Below are 27,534 nucleotides of genomic sequence, written 5' to 3'. Positions count from 1 at the left end.
CGCTCTCACTTTTGCACACTCTCTCCTCTCTCTGTCTGTTTAATCACACTTTGTCGCGGTGTGTCTTCCTCCAGCCTCTGTTTGTCTGTACCTGGGCTGATTATCACACCAGTCATTCAACACCAGATTGATCCTGGACTCTGGTAAGAGTGGACTGTTCTGGGCTGTGAGTAGTTTGGGGACAGTTTTTGTTGCTGCTGCTGGTCAAACCTTCATGACGTCCAGCTGTCTCAGAGTCCTGTTACAGTCGTCACTTTAAATAAACACACTGAACTGTGGATGAGTGAGTCTGCTGACAGTAACCATGACAACGACTGGAATGATAGCGTACTTGAAGACGGCTCAGTTCCAGTGCGTTTTTACTGCCATCCACTACTTAATTTCATAATAATGGATTAGATTTATATAGCGCTTTTCAAGGCACTCAAAGCACTTTACAATGCCACTATTTACTCACTCTCACATTCACACACTGGTGGAGGCAGCTACAGTTGTAGCCACAGCTGTCCTGGGGCAGACTGACAGAAGCGAGGCTGCCATATCGCGCCATCGGCCCCTCTGGCCATCACCAGTAGGCGGTAGGGTAAAGTGTCTTGCCCAAGGACACAACGACCAGGACAGAGAGCCCGGGGATCGAACCGGCGACCTTCCGGTTACAGATGCGCTTCCCCTGAGCCACGGTCGCCTCTAGATTAATATTTACAATGGAAATTGCCAAACAAGATTTCTAATAATAATAATGATTATTATTATTTATGAAAGTGTTTGCAAAAGAGTTGGCTGTAAAAGGACCAAGACTAAAGACTCAACTGAGGAGCTCATCGTCCCTGCATACATGTGCTCTATAAATTACATTATGAATTTAGAGGTGCTGACTATTAATCTTAATTTTAAATCTAAAGAATACCAACAGGTCTTTAGTTTTTGTGGCCTTTATAAGTCGTCTTCTAACAGCCATCAATCAATCTGATCTGTTTTACCTTACAATATAAAGCGCCTTGAGGCGACTGTTGTTGTGATTTGGCGCTATATAAATAAAATTGAATTGAATTTTATAATATCTAACAAGCTTTATGCAGTTAGGCACCAAAAGCAAAAATATAAAATTAAACTTCACTTTAAACATAAATTAAAAACATAATGTGAGCAGTCTTTACGAGCTCTGTGTTGTTTCTGGTTATGTTCGTTCTTCTTGGCCAGTCTGTGTCAGGGCTTGTGTTGTGTGTGGATGCAAGGAAAGGAGGACCCAAACGCTGGACTCACAGATAGCTGAAGGCTAGTGTTTATTATGATGAGCGGATGAACAGGACATGAAACGGAGGACCGACTGAACTGAAATGACTGAACTGGCTGGAGTGAAAACACGTATGGCGTAGACACATTCAAAGACATGATGGTGAACGAGTGGAAACAGAAGACTTAGACACACAGACTGATGAGGATGATAATGAGAGACCGGTGAGTACACAGCTGAACATAACCTGGCTAACGACACATGAGACGAGCTGACAGGAAAAACAGGAAGTGAGAACAACATTGATGTGGCAAAATAAACTAAAATGACAAAACTGAAAACACTGGGTTAACGACCCAGGAACCCTGACAGTCTGTCTCTGCTCCATGTTCTGTCTTCAGTGTCCCTGTTTTAATTTACCTCCGATCTCTCCGGTCATGTTCTCTTTGCTCTCTCCATGAACATCACCTCTTGTCTCTGTCTCTTGTTCTGTTCTTGCCCGGCGTAGATAGTGTATTTTGCCTTTTGGGGTTTCTTGGTCACTTTGTTATCCGCAATGAAGTTCTGACTTCGAGTTTTACATTCTGCAATAAAGTGTCAGAGGTAGGATAACAAGACAGAAACAATCCCGTAATAATGATTAGAGATTGGATAAAACTGTATTAATCGCTCGGGTGGGTTCCTCCAGGAAATCCAGCTGTTGTCATTTCAAAGTTATTACCACTCAATTATAACATAATAACCAGTTAATATTCAAGTAAACGCATGGTGGCCGTCAGTAATAATAGTGTAATACCTTTGTAACAATACAAAGGTGAGTTTGAATTTTCACATTTTTATACAGTTTCAATTGGAATAACCTAATAATAATAAGGTAATAGTGACTGATGTTTTAGCCTATTTTGATAGTATTACTATATTATAATGCTTGAATTAATCCTACCTTAAGTTTCCAACATTCTGCTTTGCTTAAAATCAATAATGTAAATATTATGTTTATTGCTCTGGATTATTAAATGGGAATATCTGTGGTAGTTTCTGTTCAATAAGCAGGAAACAAGGCTGCAAAATGCAAAACTGCCTGTTTCTAATTAATAACACATTGATAACCATGGTAACAACATTTTAAAGCAAAGAATAATAAAGATAGTAAATAAAGAATATTGATGACTACAAGGAAATTCATATGGCCGTTTCTGTGTAATAACCTGAACCTTAATAAAATGGTAATTATAACTGATTGAAACAACATCAGTGTTTCTCACTAATGCAAAATGCTGAGAATTAAGTTTAAAAGAATGCTACATGAATGCATTAGAGTTGCATGAGAGTGTAGAAGACCCTCTTTCACAGAGTATTTTATATTTGGATTACAAAATATAAAATGTTAAAATATATTTTATGTAGGAAAGAAAGTAGGAGTAGTAATAGAACAATGGAAATGTGCAGTACATAAAAATAAGATACCAAGATGCCCTCCAACTTGTCCACTTCAGTGTTATGGGGCCACAACTCCACTGTCCTGCACCACCTTCATCATAGATTGACCCCTAACCATCCAATGATCCAGCCTCTCCTGTAGCTATAGCACCAAGCCGCCTGCTTGCATACACACGGCTGTAGTGTTGATCACCTGGTTGGTTTCAGTGATGGTCGCAGTGAGGACTGCCAATAATGCTGCTTTCACATCTTCTAGTTGACCTTCAGAGGATACTTCACGTAGTCTTGGTAACTGAAGGCTCCAGGTTTCCAGCTTCGCCATCATCCTGTCTCTCTGGTCAGCTTCTGTCGCACTCTGCGCTCCTTTCTTTGTACTTGGAGCTTGGTACCCAATCTCACTGATATTATCACCCACCTGACCTGATGTCACAGGTCACAGGTTAGCCCATAGGCAAGGTACAAACAAGAACGTAGAGTATTTTAGAGCCAGGTGTACACTGACGCATACAACGATCAAGTGAGTGGTGTCTATTTACACCTACAGGCCAGTGGACCCTCTTTCAAGGATGAGGATGTACACATCCTGGACAGGGAGGATGGTTTGAGGGCGGAGTCAAGGAGGCCATTTACGTGAAAAGGGAAAGCCCATCTCTGAATCGAGGAGGGGGCCTAAGGGTACATCTGTCACCATCTTACAATGCTGTGATTGCAGCCATTCCCCAACAGTCATTGTTTCTGTCATTATGCAAATGTGCTGTTTATAAGGTTGAAACCTGTTTTCAGCTGAGACTGAAGAAGTCACCTGATGATGATGATGAAACGTTTCTCCCACTGAAAACGTCCAAATGAACAGGATCAAACTGTGGAGAGTGAGTTACCTGGATGATTGAGCAAGGATCACTTTAAAGGCACAAAGTGGAGACAAACACATTCGTAGGCTTTTCAGCGTTCTGTTATTACTCTCAGTTGCCGTCACTTTACACGCACACACCTGAACACTTCCCCAACAACAGCGACGAAGACAGGATGTCGTCCACCCTTTTAATTCAGGTGCAGTGTGATCATTGATGCCACTCAGGTGCGTGCACCTCGCTGCAGCCGCGCCACCGACCACGCCCGCGCCACAATCACCTACAAAATGTCTGTTATAGTTGATTAGGGGCATACAAATCCAGTGTAGGAGTGGTTCTCAACTGGAACCAGGACTTAGTTCCCCTTAACTAATTTAAACTGTGTTTCAATGTTTTCAGAGGTGAAAGAAGATGAGTGGGAGGAGCTCGGCTCTGACATCGCTGCACTGCATCGACTCCAAGGACTGTCTGAACACATGTTTGATGAAAGGCTTATGAACACCTCAACAACCAGGTATGACTGTGAACAGCTATTACTACATTACAGCTCCTGTGGGTATCATAGACATTGGTTATTAGAAGCACTGTGGATTCTTCCACTGTGACTGTCATAGAAGAATTTGAATAAACCTTCTCACATGTGGAAAAAACATTATTTAATATCAGGGGTCAAAGGTTACTGAAGACATGAGCTATGTTGGCAGTCTCTGAGTGGAGATGTTTTTCTGCTCCAACACAGACAAAGCAGCATGCACTGACTGGTATGTGTTATATAAAATAACCACAGTCCAGTGTGTTCATGTAGGCCTCTTCACTCAGTAGGAAACTAACGGAGGAAATGTTTTTAGGGGACAGATGTAATGTAATCCTGTGCAGCAGGCAGATACTGACCCAGCGTGCCGCAGGCAGCACTTCAGCTTTAATGCCAAAGTCTTTTCAAAAACACAGAGGTGGACCCAGGAGTAAATGATAACAAGCAGAACTCGAGTGAAACCACAGAATGAGGGAGGACAAGCCAAAGGACAGGAGTTAGACTCAGACAATAAACACACAGCAGGTAAGGAGGGCAGAGGAAACAGGTGGGAGCTAATCAGAAGATGAGACGAGGAAGCAGAACCAGATACAGACCCAGTGACCATGAGAGAAGAATGCACCTAAAGATTTCAGACTTCACTTTGAGATTTTACCACTTGTACAAAATAAAATTAAATAAAAAGTAACTATAACAAATAATGCAGAATGTGTTTCGTTTAGGGGAAACGACTACCACCAATCAAGATTTGGAAGATCTGTGAAAAGGTAAAGAAGCTTTCAGTCATTTATATTTTTTTAAATGGTGTTTAGCAGGTTTAACATCTGGATATTTCATGTCCTTTGCAAGTATTCGTAAAATAATTTGGACAGTGCTTGTCAGGAGTTTTCCTGTATTGCAACCCAGGTCGGAATAAAAAGGCTCAGACAGGTTTACGTGTACACGGTCGAGACTCAGGGAGACTCGCACCCAGTGCAATAGTTGTCAGCCTTTTATTCATAGCATTCTCAGAGACGTACAGGAAGAGATAAAATAGAACTGTGCTGCAGGCTTCCTGTTGAGTCTGCACAGAGTGTAACTTCCCCATTTAAGCTGAATACTGAAAGAGCAAACACATTTAGATAATGAAATGTACTCTTAAGCATAACATAATAAAAATCCTAAAATCCTAAGAAATCCCTTAACATTCCCTCCTGTTGTTTGATCTTTCCTTCTATATATGTACATAGCAACCACTAACAGTGCATCAGTCTATGGCCACTTGTAGACATCTTTAGCCAAGACATCATAAAATAGTGGGTTCTGTGAGTATGTTATATCCAAGTGTCTGTCTCATTATCATCTTCATCATTCTGTGATAGGGTGATGTAAGCATGAATTGAAGCAGTTACCATTCTTGATACCATGTTCTTCAAACAAGGTATGACACATGAAGTGAAAAGACACAATAACAGTATTATAACACCAACAAAACATGTCCTTTAATCAGCAGGGACTCCCAAGAGCCACGTAAGCCAGTCTTCTGTGTTTGTGGCATAGTCTCGTTGTTGTGTGTCCCGAAGTGGTCTCAGTGTTTTCAGAGCATCAGTCATGTTCGGTGAGTGCACATTATCTGGAATGTATGTGCAACATGTGTTGTTAAAAAGGACACATAGTCCGCCTTTCTCGGCGAGAATCATGTCCAATGCTACCCTGTGTTGCATTACTGCAATGCGCAGGGCGTCAATTTCCTGATCCTGTTCGTCGTCGATTTTACATGAAGCATTCAGAAAAGGCCAAAGCGGTAGTTCAGAGTCTCTATCCTTAAAGCGTGTTTTCCTACCCCCACCCATGGGAAGAGTGCGTGAGTAACTTTCTGTCTGTTAGTCCATAGTTTGAATTCCTCTGGGACATCGGAACCCCACACAGAATCATGCTGCCTGAGGTTCGGGGTGCTTCGTCTTTTCCTTGTTGTTGATGTTGAAGTTGACGTGGCGTCCATGGTTATCTTGAAAGTGTGGTCAGATATGAAAACGGGAGCGCACTGACCTGTCCAATTCCCAGGAAGGATATCCCAGGCCATCCCTTGCACCCAGAAGGTGCCATTTGAGATGTTGCTGCTCCTCACGGGCCCTCCAGGAGCATGTGTCTGTACTGCTTTGCAGTTGGTGGTGGTGTTGCCCATTGGCGTGGATCCGTTCTCTTGGCGGTAGCATAGGCTGTGGCTCTAATTCCCATTGTTTTCAAGAAAGACTGGGAATGATTTAGCCTTACTTCTGTGCTTCACTTTCAGGTCAACCCAGAACCATTCGTCACATGTGCCGTTTCATCCTATCTGGAGAGGTTCCTCATGGAATTGATGCCCACGGCTGGCGTAGCTTGCGGGACACTTTGCCTGAATTATGTCCATTCCTTTCGCATACAAGGTGGCGTACCGTGTCGTTGGGGGCATGTAGGAGCAAATATAGCAGTCTTTTCTGGGTGTGCTGTCATGTATATATCGATACCATGCATTGTTCATCCATGGGTGAATGTGGTCATGTGTCATGTCACGAAGATGTGAGTTGTCATGTTTCCATCTTCTTTCCTTCGGGTGAGTGTTAATAAACTCACCAGGAGTGCAATACTAGCCACTAGGAGGACGAGCGTCTTCATGATGACCAGACGCACCAAGTCCTATAGGTGAGTAGACTAGGGGCGAGAAGAACAGGGTGGGATTCTACCCAAACAGCCCTCTCTCCACCTTCCTAGATCACCTACAGGCAGGGGCGTCAGCGTCTCTTAGTCTATGTTGTCACTCACTTTTTTGCAGTGGCTTTGATGAATCCAGGACGGTCTTTCTGCTATTTTGCAGGCAGTAGGTGTGGTGAGTATCCCCTTGATAAGGACCTTCCCACCTTGGTGAACTCCAGTTTTTCCTTTGGAGTACTTTGATCAGGATCCAATCACCTGGTTTCAACCTGCAAGACACTGGAGAGATGTCACTTGGCAATTGGTTGTTTAGAACAATCTCTTTATTTTCAAGTAATTTAGTCATCCATTCGGCTAGTGTAGTTTTTCTTATTGACTTATCTATAGGCTCACTTGTGATTGGTAGTGGAAATGGTCTGCCGTGAATGATTTCAAAAGGTGTGAGTTTCTGAGAACTTTGTGTCAGTCTCATCCACATTTTTACCAGGCCTATACACTCAGGCCATGGTCTCCCTGTTTCTTCCAGGCATTTACTCAGTCTCTGTTTTATTTCCTAGTGCTTCAGAGACCTTACTGATTACTTCATTAACAATATGTGTCCCATTGTCTGATCTTATCAGAGTGGGGATGCCATATACTGAAATAAAATGGTTGCACAAACATTTTGCTACTGAGATGGCGTCTGCTTTTTTACTGGATAGATTTCTGGCCATTTTGAGATCACGTCTATGATCACTAGAGCGTATTCTGAGCCTTGGCATTCATTTAGCTCAATAAAACTCATGTGGATTGTATGAAAAGGATGAGGTGGTGTGCATTATGCGCATTATGTGCATTATGTTTTTGGCAAATCATGCATGTTCCGACAAATTTCCGAAATTTTATCTACCACTCCTACCCCCCCCTCCTGTTGACAATAATGCTGCTGATACGTGTAGGGACTTTGGTAGTATTGGTTTGCTATTACAAGTCATCAAACCACTTTCTGGCTGTGCTCCACCTTTTAACCATTTCCTTTGTTCTGTAGTTGGTGCAGCTTTCTGTTCGTTTATAAGCACATCAAGTGGTATTTGCATTGAGGAGTCAGACATTAATGTGTCTATAGTTTGGCTTTGATCTGCAAGTTATTGCCTTCAGTGACCTCTGAACTGTTTTGGCAATATAAACACTTCCAACAGTGTCTTTAGAAGATCTCAAAGTGTTGAAAAAACATACTGTCTGTCAGTGTATATATTTATATCTTGGCCTGCGTGTGTGAGGATGTCAACGGTTTCGCTTCTACAACTCTATCTGCTGTGGTTACTGCATAACCTACACAGTTTCGTCCTAGGCTATTCTCGGACGCTGAACCGTCTACAAAGATATCAACGACACCAGCCTGTGGGGTGCTGTGAAGGTCAGCGCGTGATACAGCATACAGCAATTCTGATGTGTGACAGTGTGAGCAAAATGCCTACATAGGAAAGTTGTCTGGCATGTGTCGAACTGCTGAGGTAGGAAAACCCTTGCATTGCTTACAGTTCATAGCTCACAGCTCTAAAACTAGGCATCAGCAAATCATATGCCCAAATCATTATGTGTCACTGTGATCCACAAATATGATCACAAATTTGTTTTCCAGACTCACTAAGCAAACAAACAAAAATAAAACAAATTGCCTATGGCCTAAGGCTTTGCGTTCATATTAATTGAGTGTAAGCTGCTTTCTTCATTGCAAGTGTTTATTGCCATAAGGTTTAATTCATGCGTCATATCACTGAGTTCTAAGTTCAAATTATCTCTTCTGACCCTTTCCAAAAATAATTTCACATATAACAATTTGAGTATGTGTTGTCTGTTCATTCTATTCATAGAGTCTATTCATAGAGTTCTGTTTCTCTCTGTGAGCTGTCTTGACACACCACAGGCACACATATATATTTATATACATATTTCCTGTTTCTGCAGACTAATCGAACTCTTTTGTTTCTCTTTGTATTCATAGTCTATAAACCCTCTTTAATTCTGCTAAATCTTGATCTAAAACCAACACCTTTATGTCACGCTCACACTCCTGAATAGAGCCCTTTCAGACATCAGGTATCATCACACACACTCATTAGCTTGGTAGTGTCCACATATTCATTTAATTCAGCTTCTCAATCTTGTAGCTTTAGCTGTTGTATACAGGGTTTGGCTCATTAGTTGTTAGTATAGGTTTGCTCTTCATCTTAACGAAGTCTCATCTAAGATGACAGGTTTACAAGCAGGTCAAGTGTCTCTATGCACCTGATTAGTGTAGTTATTTCCTTATTTTCTTCATCTCATATATCATTGTACTGAGTTCGAGCAAACCTTAAGCTTGAATCAGACTACTTTTAACAATCTTCCACCTCACATCATAACTGACTGAGGTGCCTCTTCTAATTAATAGTATGTCATTATTAATGTTATCATTGTATTGTTTTTCCTTTTTTATAACAGCAATAGTATATTACAATACACTACTTCACTACTAATATACAATAGTATATTAGTTTATATTTTATTATGTATCCATCAAAGGCCGATGTGACCTGCAGTTTCACACCTTCCCAAGCTGGAGACATTTTCCTTGGCTGAACAATGACACAGCCTTAATATACCTTATGCATCTCTCTTTTTATTTGATATATTTTCGTGTGAATTATCTGGTTTCATGCATTCTATTCATTCTAGGCACGGTCGTCATGCCAACTATGTTTCATTGTTAATACCAGTTTACAGGTTGTTAACCTTCCTATTATCTCCTATTATCATGCTTATCGCAGATAAGCTCTACTTTAAGTTAACCTTAATTTAACCTTTTGTTTATTCCACTTCATTCCACTTTCTATGCTTTAAAATACAACTCTTGTGTACTCTTTGTTTTCTTTTTAGCTTCCTTTTCAGTATTTATTTCTGCTTGGAGGGTTTCTTATAGTTTAGTCAATGCATTTTCCCTCCCACGTGGGACATTTAGGTGTTCTTTGGATTTCTCCATCTATATGCACTAATTTGTCCAGCTCCTGGACATTTCTTTTCTAACCACTGCTCGTCAGCAGTGAGTTTTGAAGCTTCATTACCCATTTTAATCCTTTTAATTTTAATACTTTACAACTACACAACTGCGGCACCTTCTCTGGCACGAGAATCGAGAGAGGGAGGTAGTTGACACGGCCTTCTACTTTCAAGCTATTCTTCAAAGCGGTGTCACCTTTACGTGATGAAACACGACCTGTTTCTCTCTTTTCACCAGTACTTGGGTGGCCAACAGCAAACAAAATAGTGGAATAGTTCAGCCTCCTTATTGTGCTGTAAAATCAACTTATTCCACCAACAAAAATAAAACAACAACAATACCTTTTCAACGCGTACTACGTCTTACGGACGAGGTTTATATAAAATAGCTTCCAGCCCCTTTTTCAGGCGAGCGTTTACTTTTAGGAATGCTACCAACCCCTCTGGGCGAGCCTAGACGTTTTACGCGAGGTGTCTGAGTGTTAATATTCACCTGGTTGCTGCCGGTCTCTCAGGTCTACCTCATCGACCCCCACCGCCGTGGACCACTTATAAGAACGCTGGCCAGAACCCGAATGTCACGTCTCTGGACTTTATATCCTCTACCTAGAGAGGAGCTGTCGACAGACTTCAGCGCGGGCTTCTCACGGCGTCAGGACTCGGTGAGGTTTTCCTGTGGGGTCACACAAAAGTGCTGTGTCCCATCCGGCTCGAAGGACCAAGAAATGTCAGGAGTTTTCCTGTATTGCAACCCAGGTCGGAATAAAAAGGCTCAGACAGGTTTACGTGTACACGGTCGAGACTCAGGGAGACTCGCGCCCTGCAATAGTTGTCAGCCTTTTATTCATAGCATTCTCAGAGACGTACAGGAAGAGATAAAATAGAACTGTGCTGCAGGCTTCCTGTTGAGTCTGCACAGAGTGTAACTTCCCCATTTAAGCTGAATACTGAAAGAGCAAACACATTTAGATAATGAAATGTACTCTTAAGCATAACATAATAAAAATCCTAAAATCCTAAGAAATCCCTTAACAGTGCTTCACAATACACTGGAATTTTTAATAATAGTTGGTTATGTTAAGAGTTCAGAAATTGAGGAGGAAGACCAAAAATAATGACCACTGATCCTGCCGGGTGCAATTAGACGACATTTTAATGAATACACATGTGGAGTCCAACACTGTGCAGATTCAGTGTTGAACTGTCTTACAATAGTCAGAACAAAGGTTTTATAGGGGTAAGATAGTACAGCCCCCTCTTTTGCAAAGCAGACACAATACAGCATACGTCAATCCAAAACCACAAATGTTCTGTTGACAACTTTTAACATAGTTTAAAAAGAACATTGTCTTCGCGTCGAAGCCAGGTGTCTTCCTGTTGTCCCTGGACGCTCGCTTATCTGTCTGGAACATCAGGCACACGTTCTGCACAAACTGTCACTCATGCAGGCACAATTTTGCAGTTGCAAGCAAAACATGATTAACTGTTACCTATATCACTGAGTCTATCTACGATGTGTGTGTATGTATGTGTCAGCTTCTGCTGTCCTTTATTTCACCCTTCACTTCATCAGCTAAACCTTGTAACCTTTCCACCAGACAGAAGGCCAGCACGTACACAACTGAAACTATGTGTGTGTATGTGTGTCTCGTCCTTAAATGCTCTCTCATCTCACCCGTTGCACTTCTGACCTTTCACCAGAACAGAGGCTCATCCTTAGATGTAATAACCTAACTGGAACTATATATGTAATATGTTGAGTAAATGTTTTAACCTCTACTAAAAGCTTAATCCAAAGATATAGATACATAAAAGATACTACAGATTCATAACCTACTCAAAATACTTGCACTCAGACTCTGCTTTCGGTTTCTCTTCTGCAAAGCATGCCGTTTCCTGTCTCCTTTTGCACAGAAACATTTAAGATTATAGGAGCATTGAAAAGCATTTGGAATTATAGATTCGACTCAACAGTTTAAAGTGGTTCTTACTGGACCTGTAATAAAAGCTTAATTGGGTGCCAATATGTTCAAACATCTAAATGCAATATCAATATTAATAATTAATGGAATAGTAATAATGATCATAAAAATAGCAGCAAAAATATCTTACTCCTCCTGACAGTTATTAATGAGACAAAAAGCCCGTTAGGATTTATCACAGCAGATCATCTGCCTCCTCTGCACGTACATCCATGGATCTTCTCTGAGGATTTCCTGTTTTCCTGCTGCCTGGCAGCTCCATCTTCACACCCTTAGTCCAGTATATCCACCCTCCCTCCTCTGCACGTCTCTAACTTTGTCTCCAGACTGCTCAGCAGCAGCTGTCCCTCTGATGTACAATCAACTCTGTGCAATGTGGATTTAGTTTTATTTATTCATTTTAAAGATAGGGAACACAAACAGCACTGAGCTTGTTTATGTTACTTTGGAGTATTTTAAAGAAGTGAATAAACAACACATCGCCGCTGTCACATCCTGGTTCTTTTTTTGCTGCTGAGGTTTTTGTTCTGGGCTATGACCTGGTGTTTTGTGCTGACTGAATTTTGAATCTTGTCACTCATCATTGCTTTGATTTTGAATTTGGATTTATGTTCAAGTTCAAAGCGTTTATTGTCATGTGTACAAAGAAAAGCATTTTTCTATTCAATGAAATTCTTTCTCTGCTGTCCACAGACAGATGCTGGTTAATATGTACAAATAGATAAAATACAAATAGCATGAATAAATAAATGGAGACAAAAAATTGAAGTATTAAATAGATTTATGTACAAAAGAGCTGTAAGCTTAATATGCTGGTTTGATATGGTAAATGGTCTGTATTTGTATAGCGCTTTACTAGTCCCTAAGGACCCCAAAGCGCTTTACACACTCAGTCATCCACCCATTCACACACTCACTAATATACTGCTTTGATATGTGAGATGACCTCCGCCCCAGCTGGCGGCGCGGGCTCCTCCCGCTCGCCGAGCTCCTGCTCTGGCTCGCTGAGCTCCAGCGCTGGCTCCGGCGGCAGCACTGGCTCTGCTCCGGCTCGCCGAACTCCTGCTCAGGCAGCGCGAGCTCCTCCGGTTCGGGCTGAGCAGGTCCGGGTGGCGACGTAGCAGGTGGTGAAGAAGATGGCAGAATGGTGGCTGCAGGCGGATGAGACGACAGTGCTACAGCTGGAGATGATGAAGCAGCGAGTGGTGTGGAGACCTCTGACCGAGGTGATGCTGCCTGCGCTGACGGCTGTCTTATAGCAGCGTCAGCGGCGTCATCATCCACTGCAGACACAAAAACAGATGGTGAGGGAAATGAAAAATTGTCCGTATTATTCACGACAGCCGGCTCTTGAGACGTCCGGGAATTCGGCTGCGGTGAGGAACGCCGGCGGCGTGAACGTCGTTTCCGTGTAGACGTCGGGGCCGGCGTGTCAGGCTGTGAATCCACCAGCTGTCCGGGCCGGTGAGCAGCCTGAGTAGGAGAGTGGAGGTGGAGAGTTGAGAGTAGGAAGTCCAGGACGACTGAATTGAGGGAGTCCACCAGCCAGGGGAATTTAAAAAGCGTTTCCTGCAGCCGCCTCTCCACGGCGCGACGCAACCCTTCTCCGGGCTTTTCCCACCATAAATCACAAAGTCTGTAAACCCTGTCCATAACCTCCCTCCTGAGCCTTTCCTCAGAGACTGCTGGGTCCATGTCTGGCGGGATCATTCCGTCACGGTTTGCCAGGGATGTAGGGAAGGAGGACCCAGGCGCGGAGCTCTGTGTGTAAACAGTGCGTTTATTTACAGTGTATGGAAACAAACAACAATAAATCCCCGTGCTCTCCCCTGACTCCCGTGTCGTGTCTTTCCCTGAAAAGTCCGTGTCTTTGAGCTGTCCGCTCTCGTGTCTCAGCACTCCTCGTGCTGGCTGCTGTCTGGCGCTCCACACTTCTCCTGGGGAAACAACAGAAGCAGCCGTCAGGACACTTTACAACTGCGGGCAAACACACACTAACTAACACACTAGCTGAAGACTAACGTGGAGTCTCATGCAATGATCCCACGTCGGTGGGAGCTCCAGCACTCTCCTAAATAGCTCCCCCGACAAGCCCCGATCAGCAACAGGTGTGTGGCAGGAGCTTCGGGTGTGGCCAGTCCTCCAGCAGGACCACACCCATCAGGCCTGCAGGTCCTTGACATTCATCCTACAGCCAAACACATATACACACACACCATCTGCCTATATAGAAATGTGGACACAGAACAGCAGCACAGTATCACCTATACATATAACAAGATAATTCATAACTGCTCAGGGTCCTGGGTTGGACTGACACTGACTCTTGTATAAGATCCAAGAACCATGTTTTTAAATATATTTTGTCATTTCTTTTATTTCACAGGGTTATGAGATCACTTCAGTTATACTAATATGTTAATTTTCCATCAGGCTGGACACTGAAGAAAACCCACTAACTTTGCTGGATGGATTTCAGGACTGTGAAAACGTCACAGCTTATGTCATTACGAAGGAGAAGGTCAGTAAACATGAGACAGAAAGTGAACACACATTTAGATTTAAGACATTAAACAGTGCTGAAAACACAGAGGTTGTTTCTAATGATGAAATCCATTTGATCTAAACTAGGCTGATAAAGATCAGCATTTCCTTCCACTGAGTATCTGCATCTTTTTTTTCTTCTAAAATGGGACAAAATGTGAATTCAACATGAACATCACACAACAAAGAAAAAGACTTACTAACAGCATTAAAACAGCTCATAGTGGTAGCTGGGTCAGCTCGAGGACTTGTGCTTCATACCTGGTGGGGTTTGCATTTGGCACAGATCAACATATCACAGCAGTATTAACTTAGTTATTACAACACGCACACAGCTCAGTCAGGCCAGGATTTTAACCCGGTCTTCATTGAAGCAGAGTGTTGTACTTCTTCCTGTTTGCACTTCATGTTCAGTCACATCCTTCAGCTGTCTGAGAATTTGGGATAAGACAGAATGAATAGTTTTGCATTAAAATGTCCCACCTCACTCCTCACACACAAAGAGCACAGATGTTAGTGTGCGTGTCGCTGCTGCACGTTTATCTCCTAACCTGAGCAAATGTATCACAGTAAATGTCTTTAACGTCCAGGTGAGGAAATCCCCAAAAAGCCGATTCTGTTCATGTGGACGTCACGTTTTCAGTGGGAGAAACATTTTGTCATCATCCCAGTCGGATGACAGGAAAGCATTCCCTTTTACATCCACCCTGGAATGCTCAATCAATATCTTCTCCTAATAGAAACACACGAGGGGATGTTTGAGTTTGTGTTATTATAGTTTTGTAATTTCTAATAAATGTTTCTTTATATTTCACTTTTCTTTATACAATTTAATTTAGTTTCAAGCAGTTTGAAAATGTTTAGTTTTAGTCTATTTAATTATTAGTATAATAATCAAAGTTGTGACATGTCAGGGAACACTGTCACAGACAGTAAGATCAGAAACTTTATTTCACAGCAGACATTTTAAAATGGGGACTAGGCAGCCCATGGTCCCAAGAAGAGATCAATCAATCAGCTTCCACCCAGCAATAAAACACACACTAAAAATGAGACTGAAAAGGGAAAAACTAAACTTGCATGAACACCAGAGCCTTCCTCGGGGTTTGGCCTAGCAGCACCCTCTGCTTCCCCTGAAGAATATTCTCAAAGGAGATGTTGTTAATGAACATGACACGAGCGTCTGGAAAAAAGAGGCCTAAGCTTGCGAGGAAATGGAGGCGATGGTGTTCTGCATTCCTATTCCCAGCCTCATGGGAAGGCATCTTGCTTCCTCCCCTCACACTGGAACACTAACAACCCTCGCTGTATATTTTTGCCGCCAAATTGGGAAACATAAAGTCCGAAACAAGTCTTTATATTATGGGCCATCAGTCAAACAATACTGTTTGGTTTGGGTCTAAACAGAGCGCGTTGTGTGTGACGTCTTCTTTTGCACATGCGGGCCGCTTTGAGGGTTCACACTAGAGCGCGTTTGCTGTCACATTTTATTTGTAGTGTGAACAAGCAGACGAAAAAAAATAAGATTTGATCAAAAAATCGGAATTGAGCATTAAGACCTGCAGTGTGAACTGAGGGGTCTGACAAATGCTTTTGCCATGATGTAATCTGTAATTTCCACAAAGCATGCTGATCAGTGTGATTTTCAATGATTGAACTGTAGTAGAGACGAGCAAACATATGGGTAGATCTGAGAAGAGAGAACTTTTGTTATGAAAATGATTTTAATCTTTTACACATGATTGCATTTGAGCTTATTAAAGAGCTGTGGCTCCTGGTCAAGTGAAGGTCAGAAACTCTTTGCAGGCGTTAAGGATCAGCCAATACACGGTGAGGAGGACAGGAGCTCTGAAAGGAATGGCAACACACCTGCTTACAGATGCCTGGAGTGATTTTTTATCTTTTATTACTTATATTCTTTAAAGTTAAGATTTAAGTTTTTATCATTTATACCTTATATCTGTTGAGTAAGTTTTAAGTTTCAGTTCAGTTTGAGTAAGTTTCCTTCATGGTTCGAGTGTGACATTTACCCTAGAAACTACACAGAGTTCAGCTGTGTAGGTGCACAGGCCTGATGTCTGGCTAAGACGAGCAGTGTGAGGCAAAGGTGCAGACGGGGGTCATGACACATACATAGTCTACATGGCAGGCACCCACACATACACACACTCTCACATACACACACACACACCATAACAGATCTATTTTGGTAGGTAAGAAGTCAAGATGTGTTTTTGCTGCAATTGCAAATTGTGCCGGCAGATTGTCAGATGCTTACAGGAAGTAGACCTGATCTACAGGAAGATAAGGAAGCGTCACGCTGGCGACACACGGGATGGAGATGAGACGTGATGTTCTGTAAACTATGTTAAAGTTAGCAGGAACATTTTGTGGTTTAAGTGATGTAAGCTGTACTTTGTCTATTTTTGCAAAAGAGGGGGGCTTTGTTATTGTACCCATATAAAACCTTTGTTTAATCATCGTGAGTTCAGTTCGATTGCTGACTTTGCCCAGTGTTAAGGTTCAAAAGTTGGAGAAAAGGAGTACGGAGGGCTCACAAGCAAATAACAACTCTGGTCCGGAAGATGTGGTCAAAGCAAAGATTTATTGATTACACGCGTGGAGTCCGAAGCTGGGCAAAGTCAGCAATCGAACTGAACTCACGATGATTAAACAAAGGTTTTATATGGGTACAATAACAAAGCCCCTCTTTGCAAAAATAGACAAAGTACAGCTTACATCACTTAAACCACAAAATGTTCCTGCTAACTTTAACATAGTTTTACAGAACATCACGCTCATCTCCATCCCGGTGTCGCCCCACGCGCTTCCTTATCTTCCTGTAGATCAGGTATACTTCCTGTAAGCCTCTGACAATCCGCCGGCACAATTTGCAATTGCAGCAAAAACACATCTTGACTTCTTACCTACCAAAATAGATCTGTTATGGTGTGTGTGTGTGTGTGAGAGTGTGTGTGTGGTGCCTGCTGTGTAGGCTATGTATGTGTCATGACCCCGCCTGCACCTTTGCTAACCTCACACTGCTCGTCTTAGCCAGACATCGGGCCTGTGCACCTACACAGCTGAACTCTGTGTGATCTCTAGGGTAAATGTCACACTCGAACCATGAAGGAAACTTACTCAAACTGAACTGAAACTTAAAACTTACTCAACAGATATAAGGTATAAATGATAAAACTTAAATCTTAACTTTAAAGAATATAAGTAATAAAAGATAAAAATCACTCCAGGCATCTGTAAGCAGGTGTGTTGCCATTCCTTTCAGAGCTCCTGTCCTCCTCACCGTGTATTGGCTGATCCTTAACGCCTGCCAAGAGTTTCTGACCTTCACTTGACCAGGAGCCACAGCTCTTTAATAAGCTCAAATGCAATCATGTGTAAAAGATTAAAATCATTTTCATAACAAAAGTTCTCTCTTCTCAGATGTACCAATATGTTTGCTCGTCTCTACTACAGTTCAATCATTGAAAATTACACTGATCAGCATGCTTTGTGGAAATTACAGATTACATCATGGCAAAAGCATTTTCCAGACCTCTCACTCCCCTGTTGACCTCTGACTGACCAGAGGTCACCATACTTTCAGGTGCCTCACCCTCGTCCCACACAGCGACTCCCATGTCCCTCAAAGGCATCATGGGTATGTGGGCTTCTGCTCCCGAATCCACTGCCTTCGTGATCACCTTTTCTAACAGAGCTCGGGCACAAGGAATGAGACAACAGCCACAGGTCACCAAAATACCCACCAACACAGCTAATGAAAGCATAATGGGAAGTACAAACCCTTTCCACTGTCCGAAGACCGAGGTCATCCAGCCCTCCAGCGGATTCTCAATTCCCGAATGTTCGTGCATGGTCTTAGAAAGCGTTTTCAGCCCCTCTAAAGCTCGAGTGACTGACCCGTCTGGAGCCGTGTTATTAGGAATAAAAGTACAGCATTGATCACCGAACATCGCACATACACCGCCTCGTTCTGCTAACAGCATGTCTAAAGCCATTCTATTCTGCACCCCATCAACGAGGTCGGACCCACTTGCTCCACTAGCCCTTCCATCCCATCTCGAGTAAGGTTAGAGAGTCTCAGCAGATTATAGTGAACATAATTAATCCTATCCACATTCTTGTTAGGGGTCACAGGAAAGAGAGCAGCGATTATTGGAATATTTTCAAACCCGGCAGCTATTTGATCTGCAAGCTTATACTCATTTGGAACTCCCTGGGCACTCCTATTGAGTCTATCCAGGTCGGCGAGTCCATCCTAGGATCATAAGCATGTGTTCCCTCAGCCCCTCTTTTTCCCAGAACGTGTCTCTTGCGCCTAGCTGTCAGTGTGCGTGTGTGTGCTGCTTTGGGAATGCCTTCACCCGGTTTCCTATTAACATAAGTGGCGCACCTAGCCTCACCATTGCGCACGTCCCCACGCTTCCCAGAGGAACACGAGCCAAAAGAGTTTTATGTCCGCAATAATAATAAAGCCCACTTCTAGCCCAGGTCCCAATCAAAGTGTTTGCATGACTTACATTGTTTGTGGTTCTCCCGCTTTGGTAACCGAACACCAACTTGGGTCAATTTCTCCCACCTCATATTTCACGTGATCTGTGGAGAACTTAAAACACGTATAATTATCTTTTTTCGGCATAAATGGTCCCGCCTTCGTATATTTATCGGTTGGGGGAAATAAACTGGACAACACCGTGCAGTTTCCAGTGCTCACCACTCCTCTGGTCAGTTGCAGCATACAGTCATAGCCCCACTTATCCTCTGGATGTAGTGGTGCTGGTTCTGTGAACAAACGTGGTCTAGCCGACGCACAAGCCACACAATTTGACACCTGCTGTTCCTCGGCATTTAATGCCATCCAGTCCAGCCACAGGTTACTGTCACTGAACCCGGTGGCGCGTTCTATCAAATCCTTTGGTTTTAACCTCGTATAATCTACCGTGAGGACTCGCCTGGCTTTTGGTTCCCGTTCCTCTGGCGCTGCGGTAGACGACACGTTTCCTACTGGCTTGGGTTTTGGGTTGACAAGATTTATCCTAATTACCCCTGTCGGGTCTGTTCCCACCATATCTATCCCGATTACCAGGTAAAACACACCTCCCGGACTTTCTGACCTAGGGAGAGCATTCCAAGGACCCAGGAAAGAGTAATGGGGTTCTGAGAAGTGGAAAATCCTCTGTATTGCTATCCCTTTTAACCCTTCAGGCACTTGCGGCTGCCACCCCACTCCGGTCCATCCTACCACATTCCCCCAACCAGGAATACACCACTGCCCTGCAGTATAAGACCCCAGGACAGCGTGACTTCCCCGACTGGAGTGAGGGCTCCCTCCCCGTGTGCATATGGCAGGGTGACTACAAATCCACACATCATATCCCCTCCAGCTGCTATTTACCCCTTCGCAATCTATCACTTCACATAAGTCAAACGTATACGCACTTGTGGACCCTTTAACGTAGTCCAACTCTAGCCCCTTATATCTGCTGAGACACCCATCCTTTCTACCCGAGATTTCACGCTTTGTTCTCACCCTTGGCCCCGTTTCGGCGAACGATCCCTCTTGTGGTGCTGGAGTGGGCTGGCCTCCGGGTCCGGACAGTTCGCTTGGGTTTTTCTGCAAAGTATAAACGAGCAAACATACGGCCATAATTAATATCATCACAGACATCAAACTCACAATAACAAGTAATATTTTAATTTGTGCCCTCTCCTCATGAGGGTCTAATTCACGGCGTGGCATTTTTCAACGTGTATTTAATGATTAAAAATAAAAGAATACAAAGCGTGATCTTTCTGAGTCTCTTTGCTGCTTGCTTTTTCTCTTTTCAGCTACCCTTCTCCAGCCACTCAGTTTGTGGTTGCTCCTTTCTGTAGGCGCGCGACCTCCTCCTCAGCGGTTCTTCTTGCTTCGGCCTTCGGGTAGACTACCGATTGGCCCGCTGCACGGGGAGAGGATTTATTTTGCCTCTTAGATTTGTTGCTCCCGTGTCCGGTGGCGCCGGGTCCTCGTCCCACTAGGCTCTCGCCTGCTGCCGCACACTGCGTCCAATGGAACCAGGTGTCGCCTTTCCCTTTCAGCTGGACCGCTGTAGCCGTCCGCCCTGTCACCTCGTATGGACCTGTCCACCTGGGTTCCTTCCACTTGCGTTTGATGACCTTTAGCCACACCGCCTTGGCGTCAGGGACCTCTCCTTTCTCTCTGGGGTTCTCACACGTCACCTGTTTTGTGAAACTGGACACAAGGGCTTTCAACTCGTTAAAATATTCAGCATGAGACCTGTTCCTTTTCTGGGGCTGCTCACCGAGACCACTGTCCAAGGGGCTGGAAACTGTCTCCCGGTCAGCAGCTCGAACGGGTAAAGCCTGTTGACTGATTCACAGAACATCGTATGGTCATCAAAGCAATGGGGAGTGCAGCTACCCAACTTAACCCTGTTTGTGCGCATATTTTAGCCATCTTATTTTTAAGTTCAGATTCATTCTTTCTACTTTTCCCTGAGACTGGGGATGATACACTGTCCCAAATTTATGCTGCACTCCCAACATTCTCTCTACTTCTTGCAGATCCTGGTTTTTAAAGTGTGTGCCATTATCTGATCTAATCCTTCGGGAAACCCGTGTCGCGAATGTAATGGTTAATCAAACACTTTATTACACTCTTTATGCCTTCCTTCCGGGTTGGCCAAGCCTCGGGCCAGCCGGTCAAGGCATCAACACACACCAACAAATACCTCACACCACCGGACCTGTCTCAATCATGTCAGTGAAATCAATAACAATCTCCTCTCCTGGTCTCTCAGGGATCAAAAACTTACCCGGCTCTGGTTTCACTGCTGGTTTGGGATTGTGTGCTCCACAGATTAAACATGTTCTGGCCTTCTCCTGTACCATGTTCCTTAATTCCGGTGCCACCATCGACACAAGTTTTTCTCCATCTGTTTTATACCCACGTGGCCCAGTCCATGAGCTTCACTTACCTTCTGCTTTGCCATTTTAGTCGTCAAAACTGGACGCCCGTCCGGCTCCTCCACAGGCCTTCCTCCTGCCAGGCTCCTCTAGCCTGCCACACCCCTTTCCTCTGGGATGCTTCCTTCTGAGCCTGTCTGACCTCCTCCAAGGTGTTGGTGCTCCCCTCTTCTTCTGCCGTTACCTGCACCATTTGTCTCTGTCCTTTGTAGCCTCGGCCTTTTTTTGCAGCTTCATCCGCTGTCCGGTTTCCTCTTGCCACCGGATTGTCTCCCTGTGAATGTCCTTTGCATTTTACAATACTCACCTCATCTGGATCTTCTAGGGCTTTCTCCAGTTCCTCCATTTCCTTCTTGTGGCAAATCGGTGCGTTGGTTGCAGTTCTGTATCCAGCTCTCTTCCACTGAGCCAGCTCCACCTGTGCGGCCCAAACGCATATGCTGAGTCAGTGTAAATGTTCACTTTCAGGTTCTTGGCCAACAAGCAGCGCTCGGATCAGGGCTATCACTTCAGCTCTCTGGGCTGACTGCTGTCCCTCAATCCTTCCTGCCTCTATTACCTGATACTCCTGCCCTACTCTGCGAACTACAGCATACCCTGCTTTAAGTCCTTCTTCATCTCTGTGGCAGCATCCATCTGTGAACCACTCCTCTGCTCCTGCTATAGGTTCCGCTTTTAGATCCTTTCTCACTTTCTCTTCAACCTGGGCTTTCTTCACGCAATCATGTGGTTCCCCTGACCCCATTAAATCTGCCATATTAATGCCTTCATGTGTGAATGTCAGGTTAGGTGCATCTAAAACTTTGCTCAACCTCTGTTGTTTCAGTGGGGTCATTGTGAACGCCTGTGAGTTCACATAAGCCACTACACTGTGTGTGGTGAGCACTTTCAGTGGGTGTTCCCTTACTATGTGTGCTGTTTTCTGGATGATTTTTGCGACCCCTGCTGCGTGTCGTGGTGCATGTTGGGTGTCTTGCTTCTATTGGGCCCAGTTTTATGCTAACATACATGAGCACATCTCTACTCCCCTTTTTTCTGAAACAATACACCATTTACAATGTCATTTGTTTCAGAAACATCCAGGTAGAATGGTTCATCGTAATTTGGCGTGGCCAAATCAGTGGCCCTCGACAAATCCTGCTTCAATGAAATGAACGCGGACTCTGTGGCCGGTGTCCAAGACAACTCAGCCCTCAGGTTTCGAGCGCCGACTTTCTTAATCAGGTCCCTTAAAGGGGCGGTTTTACCTGCGTAGTTTGGAATGAACTGTCTGCTGTAACCTGTCAAACCTAGAAAAGAAAGCAATTCTTTCACCGTTCGTGGTTTGGGATGTGTGAGAATTTGGTCTCTGTGTGTGCTCATTAACCCCACAGATTTGTGTGCAATCACCCGGCCCAGAAAAGTTACCTCCGGTCGGACCAGCTGCAGTTTTTCTTTACTGACCTTGAAGCCGCATTCTGCCAGTCGATTCAACACTGCGGCGAGGCTGCCGTACACGCCCGCCACGGAAGGAGCTGCAATTAGGAGGTCATCAACATACTGGATTAATGTGCAGCCCTCAGGCAATTGACATGGTGACAGGGCTTCTTTCAGCACCTGATTGAAAATGCCTGGGGACAGTGCAAAGCCCTGTGGCAACCGTGTGTATCTGAACTGTCTGCCTCTGTATGTAAATGAAAAAATGTCTCTGAGTGACTCGTGCAGTGGAAGACAAAGAAGGCATTAGCCAAATCAATACAAGTGAACCATTTCTGGTCCCATGTAATTGCAGTGAGAGCTGTGTATGGGTTAGGCACAGGAACAGTTTCAGTGCGTAGTATGGCATTAATAGCTCTCAAATCATGTGCCATTCTGTATTTCCCCGTGCCCTGTTTTTCAACTGGTAAAATAGGCGTGTTCCAGTATGAGTGTGATGGTTCTAACACCCCTACCTGCAACAGCCCTTCAATGGTTTCTGCAATACCTGCGTCAGCCTCTGGTTTGTGCCTGTACTGTGGTTTATTGATGGGTGCATCCGACTTCAGCTCGAAAAGAACAGGTGAACAGGAAGCCAAACCCACATCAGTTGGCCCTCTGGACCACAATGTGTCAGGCAGTTTGGGGAGTTCAGCCACCGCGTCTGGATGATCTGTTTTCTCTCTGCCATGTTCTGGAAATTTCTTTGTGTTCTAAAATCACAGCATCGTTAGACCAACAAAGTATACGATAAATTTTACATTTAGGAGCATACCAAACATTTGGAATTTGCGTACCTTGCCACCAAGAGTTGTCCAGCGCCCGCTTGACCATTGGCCCTAGTTCTCGTGCCTCATGACCAACATGGACCGCCAAAGTAATGTGAGGGGCTGAATCCTCTCCCACATTGTACCAGGGCAATTGTTCATCCGTTAATTTGACAGCCATGGCGACACCTTCTGGTCCAATGTAAATATTGTGTGTTTTTACATTCCAAGTTTCTCCTCTAGATCACTCTCAAATTGTTCCCTATAGGTGTCGCCTTCTTCCTTATCATAAAAAGGGTGACGTGGTAAGGATCTCTAGGCTCAGAGTAGACGGCCAAGCTCATTATCCAGGGTCTCCATTGCTGGTATGTTCTCAGAATGCCTTCCTCCACCAGTCGTCCCCAGTATATTTCTGCTGTGGACTGCTCAGGGTCTCTGACCAGATATTGAGTCTTTGAAGGCGATCCCAGGCACGGGAATTCTTTTCCTCCTGGCAGAGAGACCGTCAGGCCGTCTGCCGAACACATAATAGTTGCTCCCAGTTTCACAAGCAGATCCCTGCCCATGAGATTTACAGGCACCTGTGGTGACACCACATATCGGTGTTTCAAAGTCTGTTTTCCCAGCTGCGTCAAAGCTGGATCAGTCAGTGGCAGAGTCATCGGAATCCCGGAGAAACCCACAACACTGACTGTGCTATTTGAAAGCGTTGCACAGTCAGGTGTGTCTCTCAATGTGGAATAAGTTGCTCCAGTGTCCACCAGGAAGGGTAGTTCTGTACCTTCCACGGTCATCGACAGCATGGGTTCTGCCGCACCCACACTGTTCGGTCCCTCCGGGCGGCGCCAGTATTGCTCCCGTCCCAGCCCCAGTCAGCGACTGGATACTGGGCGACAGGCGCTGCACTGGGATTCGGAGCTTGGTGCGCCCCCCTGTACGCAGCTCCTCCTCTGATGTTTCCGCGTGCCTGGGGTTGATAGCCCCGCCGTGGATAGTTACGGGGCCTCACAGGGCATTCTCGAGCCCAGTGTCCCTCCGCTCCACAGAAGAAACAGCCACTCAACCATCATTGTCAGCTGGAGACCCCAGAGGCCGAGCTCTTAGTCCGCCCCTGCCGGATCCACCACGCCCCTTTGCGAACCACCGGTCCCCAATTCCCAGCGGGTCTACGTTGCCCTGGTGCATTGGCGGGCCAGCGGTCATCAGGATAGAGATTCGGATCCAAATCCGCCAGTCAGGCACCGGATCAGCCCGGGCCTTGCCACCATGATTTTTTTGCTTTGTTCTTTCATTTCCTTTTTCTTACTGTCAATTTTGTCGCGGGCTTCCCCCAACTGTAACCTGACAAGTTGAGCCTGGGCTTCCTCGAGCTCTTTCTTTTGTTTATTCACCGAATCCTGTTCCTGCTGGAGGCGATGCACCACATGCCTCTCCCTGCTGCACAGAGTCTGCCACTGCAAAGTCTGGATTCTTCTCTAAGTCTGCTGTGACCTGTTTTGGCAGTCCTGCTAGAACGGCGGAACGGAACCACGCCCGACTTTCGCCCTCCTTACCTGGATGAATGCCTGTCTCCATCAACCACTGCTCCTTAGCTTTAGCTAAGAACTCCCCTGGTGTGTCTTTAGGGTCCCAAATTATCTTAGGAATCGTGCGGTGTTGCGTGTTGGATACTTTTCACGAACAGCATCAAACAGGGCACTTTGGACCTCAGCAAGAGCGAGGTCATTAGCATACGTAGGGTGCGAGCTAGCCCCTCTACATCAGCTAATCCTCCCCCCAGGAGGCAGCGCCCAGCGACCCCGCGAAAATCACCGAGAGCAAGCTCCTCTGCTTCGGTCAGTGTGGTCAGTTTCCTCAGCCAACTAGCCCCTCCTTCTGTAATGGGCGGAAGTTGTTTAACCAATGCTTCCAAGTCTCTGATTTTATATGCTCTATACACTGGTTCACCACATGAACCAGACATCAGAGGCATATTCAGTTGTCCCTCCTGTACTCCTCTATCAAAAATTACTCTTCTATTTTTCTTCACCTGTGTCTTTCCTTTGATGGCCCAAACATTGATCTTCTCCGACCTGGAGGGGCCTGCTTCTGTTTTCCGCCTTCATCCTTTTTTACTTCGCGGTTTCTCAGCCTTATGCTTGGACCTGGGTCCGACTCAACTTCTCCCTCTTCAGCTGCTTCTTCATCGCCATCCTCCTCTTCATCACTCCAGGAGACCCCATCTTCTATTTTATCCTTTGACCAGTCCTTAAGCATTTTCCTCTTCGCCAGTTCCAATGCTTTGAACACCTTCACCAATGCCTCCGGCTCCTCATACATAGGACCATGCACTTCTCCTTCCCAGCTGCTCCCGGTCGGGCATTTTTCTGCTCCACCCGATCTCCTCATCTGGGCCTGTCCTTCCTTCTGCGGACCTGGCGATCCCTTGTGCTTGGGCCGGCTCCCAGCTCCATCGTGGGCCGCCCCTCCTCTCGGGTGTGTATCCCTCCTCCTGTCTGTCCTGTCTTAGCTGATCCAACAAGTGTTCCTCGGACGGGCGTCAGCATATCACTTCTAATTCCCCTTGGTGGCGAGGTTGGGCCTTCATCTGCAGCTGAGGCCTCCAGTCTCCCACCTTCACTAAAGGGCTGACGCCCCCTACTCTTACTTCTTCCTCTTGTCTCCTTATGTGTCCACCAGTGTATTCAACATTCACCACTCCTCCCAGGACTGTTCCTATTTGTCCTTTAGGCCCTCCACCTGTCCTCCATCCAAAGTCATCACCGCATGGCATAGGGTGGGGTGGGGCACTTGGCATTAAATTAGCCCATGGGTATATTTTGGGTGTTGAGGGTCTAGCAGTTTCTCTGTTTTTGCGGTCAAGTTCCTCATTTGCTCCTCCAACTTCTTATTTTCCTCTTTAGTTGTTTTACTGAAGCCATTATACTCACCATATCCCCTGCTCTGACCGTGTCATCCTCCTTCATCCAAGATTTTGCGGCATTCCACAAAACAACCACTTAGAGCACTTGTCATGCACTTCTCTGAGGTCCTTCATTTCTGCCTTGGTCTTTCTATTCACTGAGTGACCCACAGACTCCTCTTCCAGTTGCTTCAGTTGTTCTTCACATCTTTTCCCTTCTTCAGCTTGAAACACCAAGCTCAGAGCTATTTCATCACTCAATTTCTTTTGTTGAGATGTGATGAGCTTACTTACCTCAAGCTCCATAACCTGACATTCTTTTTCAGCCGCTTTTAATGTTCCAGCATTAGCCAGTCGAACAGCTTTCTTCAGCTGTTCAAGCTGAGCCTTCAAGGGCTTATACCCTTTTATTTCACCAGAGGTCGCCCTGTCACCCATTCTGCCACACACTCACTCACCTCCTCCTATGACGTTTTCTAGCTCCGCCTCCTCAGTTACTCTGTTGTACTCAGTGTTGGGAAGGTTACTTTTAAAATGTATTCCACTACAGAATACTGAATACATGCCCCAAAATGTATTCAGTAACGTATTCCGTTACGTTACTCAATGAGAGTAACGTATTCTGAATACTTTAGATTACTTAATATATTATCATGCTGTTTACAACTACGTGAATGTACTATTGCTGTGATTTATTACTGTTACTGAAGGTCCGCGGCTCCGAAACGTAGTAAAGGGACCTCTGGCTAATACGTTGTCTGGGTCAACTTTGCTTGCCAGAGACAGAGAGAGGCGTTGAAAGGCTTCTCCAACGGAACTTATTTTTTCCGGAGGAAAACACGAACACAGTGTACAGTCGAGTCTTAATAGCTTACTTACAAATGGGCTCGTCAGGCACTCTTCTTGGCTGCAGTGGTTATTATTATATTTACATGCTTCCAGCTCCCGTTTTTGCTCCGTGACAGCTCGGACTTTTCCTTTCTCTCCCTCCCTCGCTCACAGACACATAACGTGTATGGCAGTCCATTCTCGCTGCAGCACGGACTACACTGCTCATCAGGCTACATTCTTTAGTGCTATGCCTGTAGCATTCTGTCTATTAGCTTAGCACAACAACAACAACAAAAAGGCGCTCTCTCACCCAGGAAACAC

The 27,534-nt window shown here is 44.8% G+C and overlaps 2 protein-coding genes across 4 annotated transcripts in view; one reads left to right on the top strand and one right to left on the bottom strand.

The window, feature by feature from the left end:
* Nucleotides 1-27,534, top strand: part of LOC120443091 — a 56,418-nt gene that overhangs the window by 14,067 nt on the left and 14,817 nt on the right. The window contains exons 1-4 of one of the 3 annotated variants that reach the window (XM_039620892.1): nucleotides 3,966-4,039; nucleotides 4,780-4,824; nucleotides 8,058-8,123; nucleotides 14,161-14,248. Coding sequence is in view for 1 of the 3 variants with exons in the window: in XM_039620890.1 (XP_039476824.1) it covers nucleotides 3,925-4,039; nucleotides 4,780-4,824; nucleotides 14,161-14,248 (248 nt within the window). In the remaining 2 variants the exon portion in view is untranslated. Of the gene's footprint in view, nucleotides 1-3,924; nucleotides 4,040-4,779; nucleotides 4,825-8,057; nucleotides 8,221-14,160; nucleotides 14,249-27,534 lie in introns of those variants that run through there. The other 2 variants (XM_039620891.1, XM_039620890.1) reach the window with 2 other exon arrangements.
* Nucleotides 11,516-14,179, bottom strand: LOC120443092 (translation initiation factor IF-2-like). Its single transcript, XM_039620893.1, has 2 exons — nucleotides 13,750-14,179; nucleotides 11,516-13,664 (listed from the first exon to the last, which is right to left on the bottom strand). Exon 2 carries the CDS (start codon nucleotides 13,435-13,437, stop codon nucleotides 12,583-12,585), a length of 855 nt encoding a protein of 284 aa, XP_039476827.1. The 5' UTR covers nucleotides 13,438-13,664; nucleotides 13,750-14,179; the 3' UTR covers nucleotides 11,516-12,582.

This window comes from Oreochromis aureus, linkage group 12, assembly GCF_013358895.1.
Source record: "Oreochromis aureus strain Israel breed Guangdong linkage group 12, ZZ_aureus, whole genome shotgun sequence".
Classification (NCBI taxonomy): Eukaryota; Metazoa; Chordata; class Actinopteri; order Cichliformes; family Cichlidae; genus Oreochromis; species Oreochromis aureus.
Note: the sequence above shows the minus strand (reverse complement) of the source record. Positions and strands in the feature narration are given on the sequence as shown.

Coding starts and splice junctions, on each gene's coding strand:
- LOC120443092 (XM_039620893.1), bottom strand. CDS start 13,437: ATGATCCCGCCAGACATGGACCCAGCAGTCTCTGAGGAAAGGCTCAGG.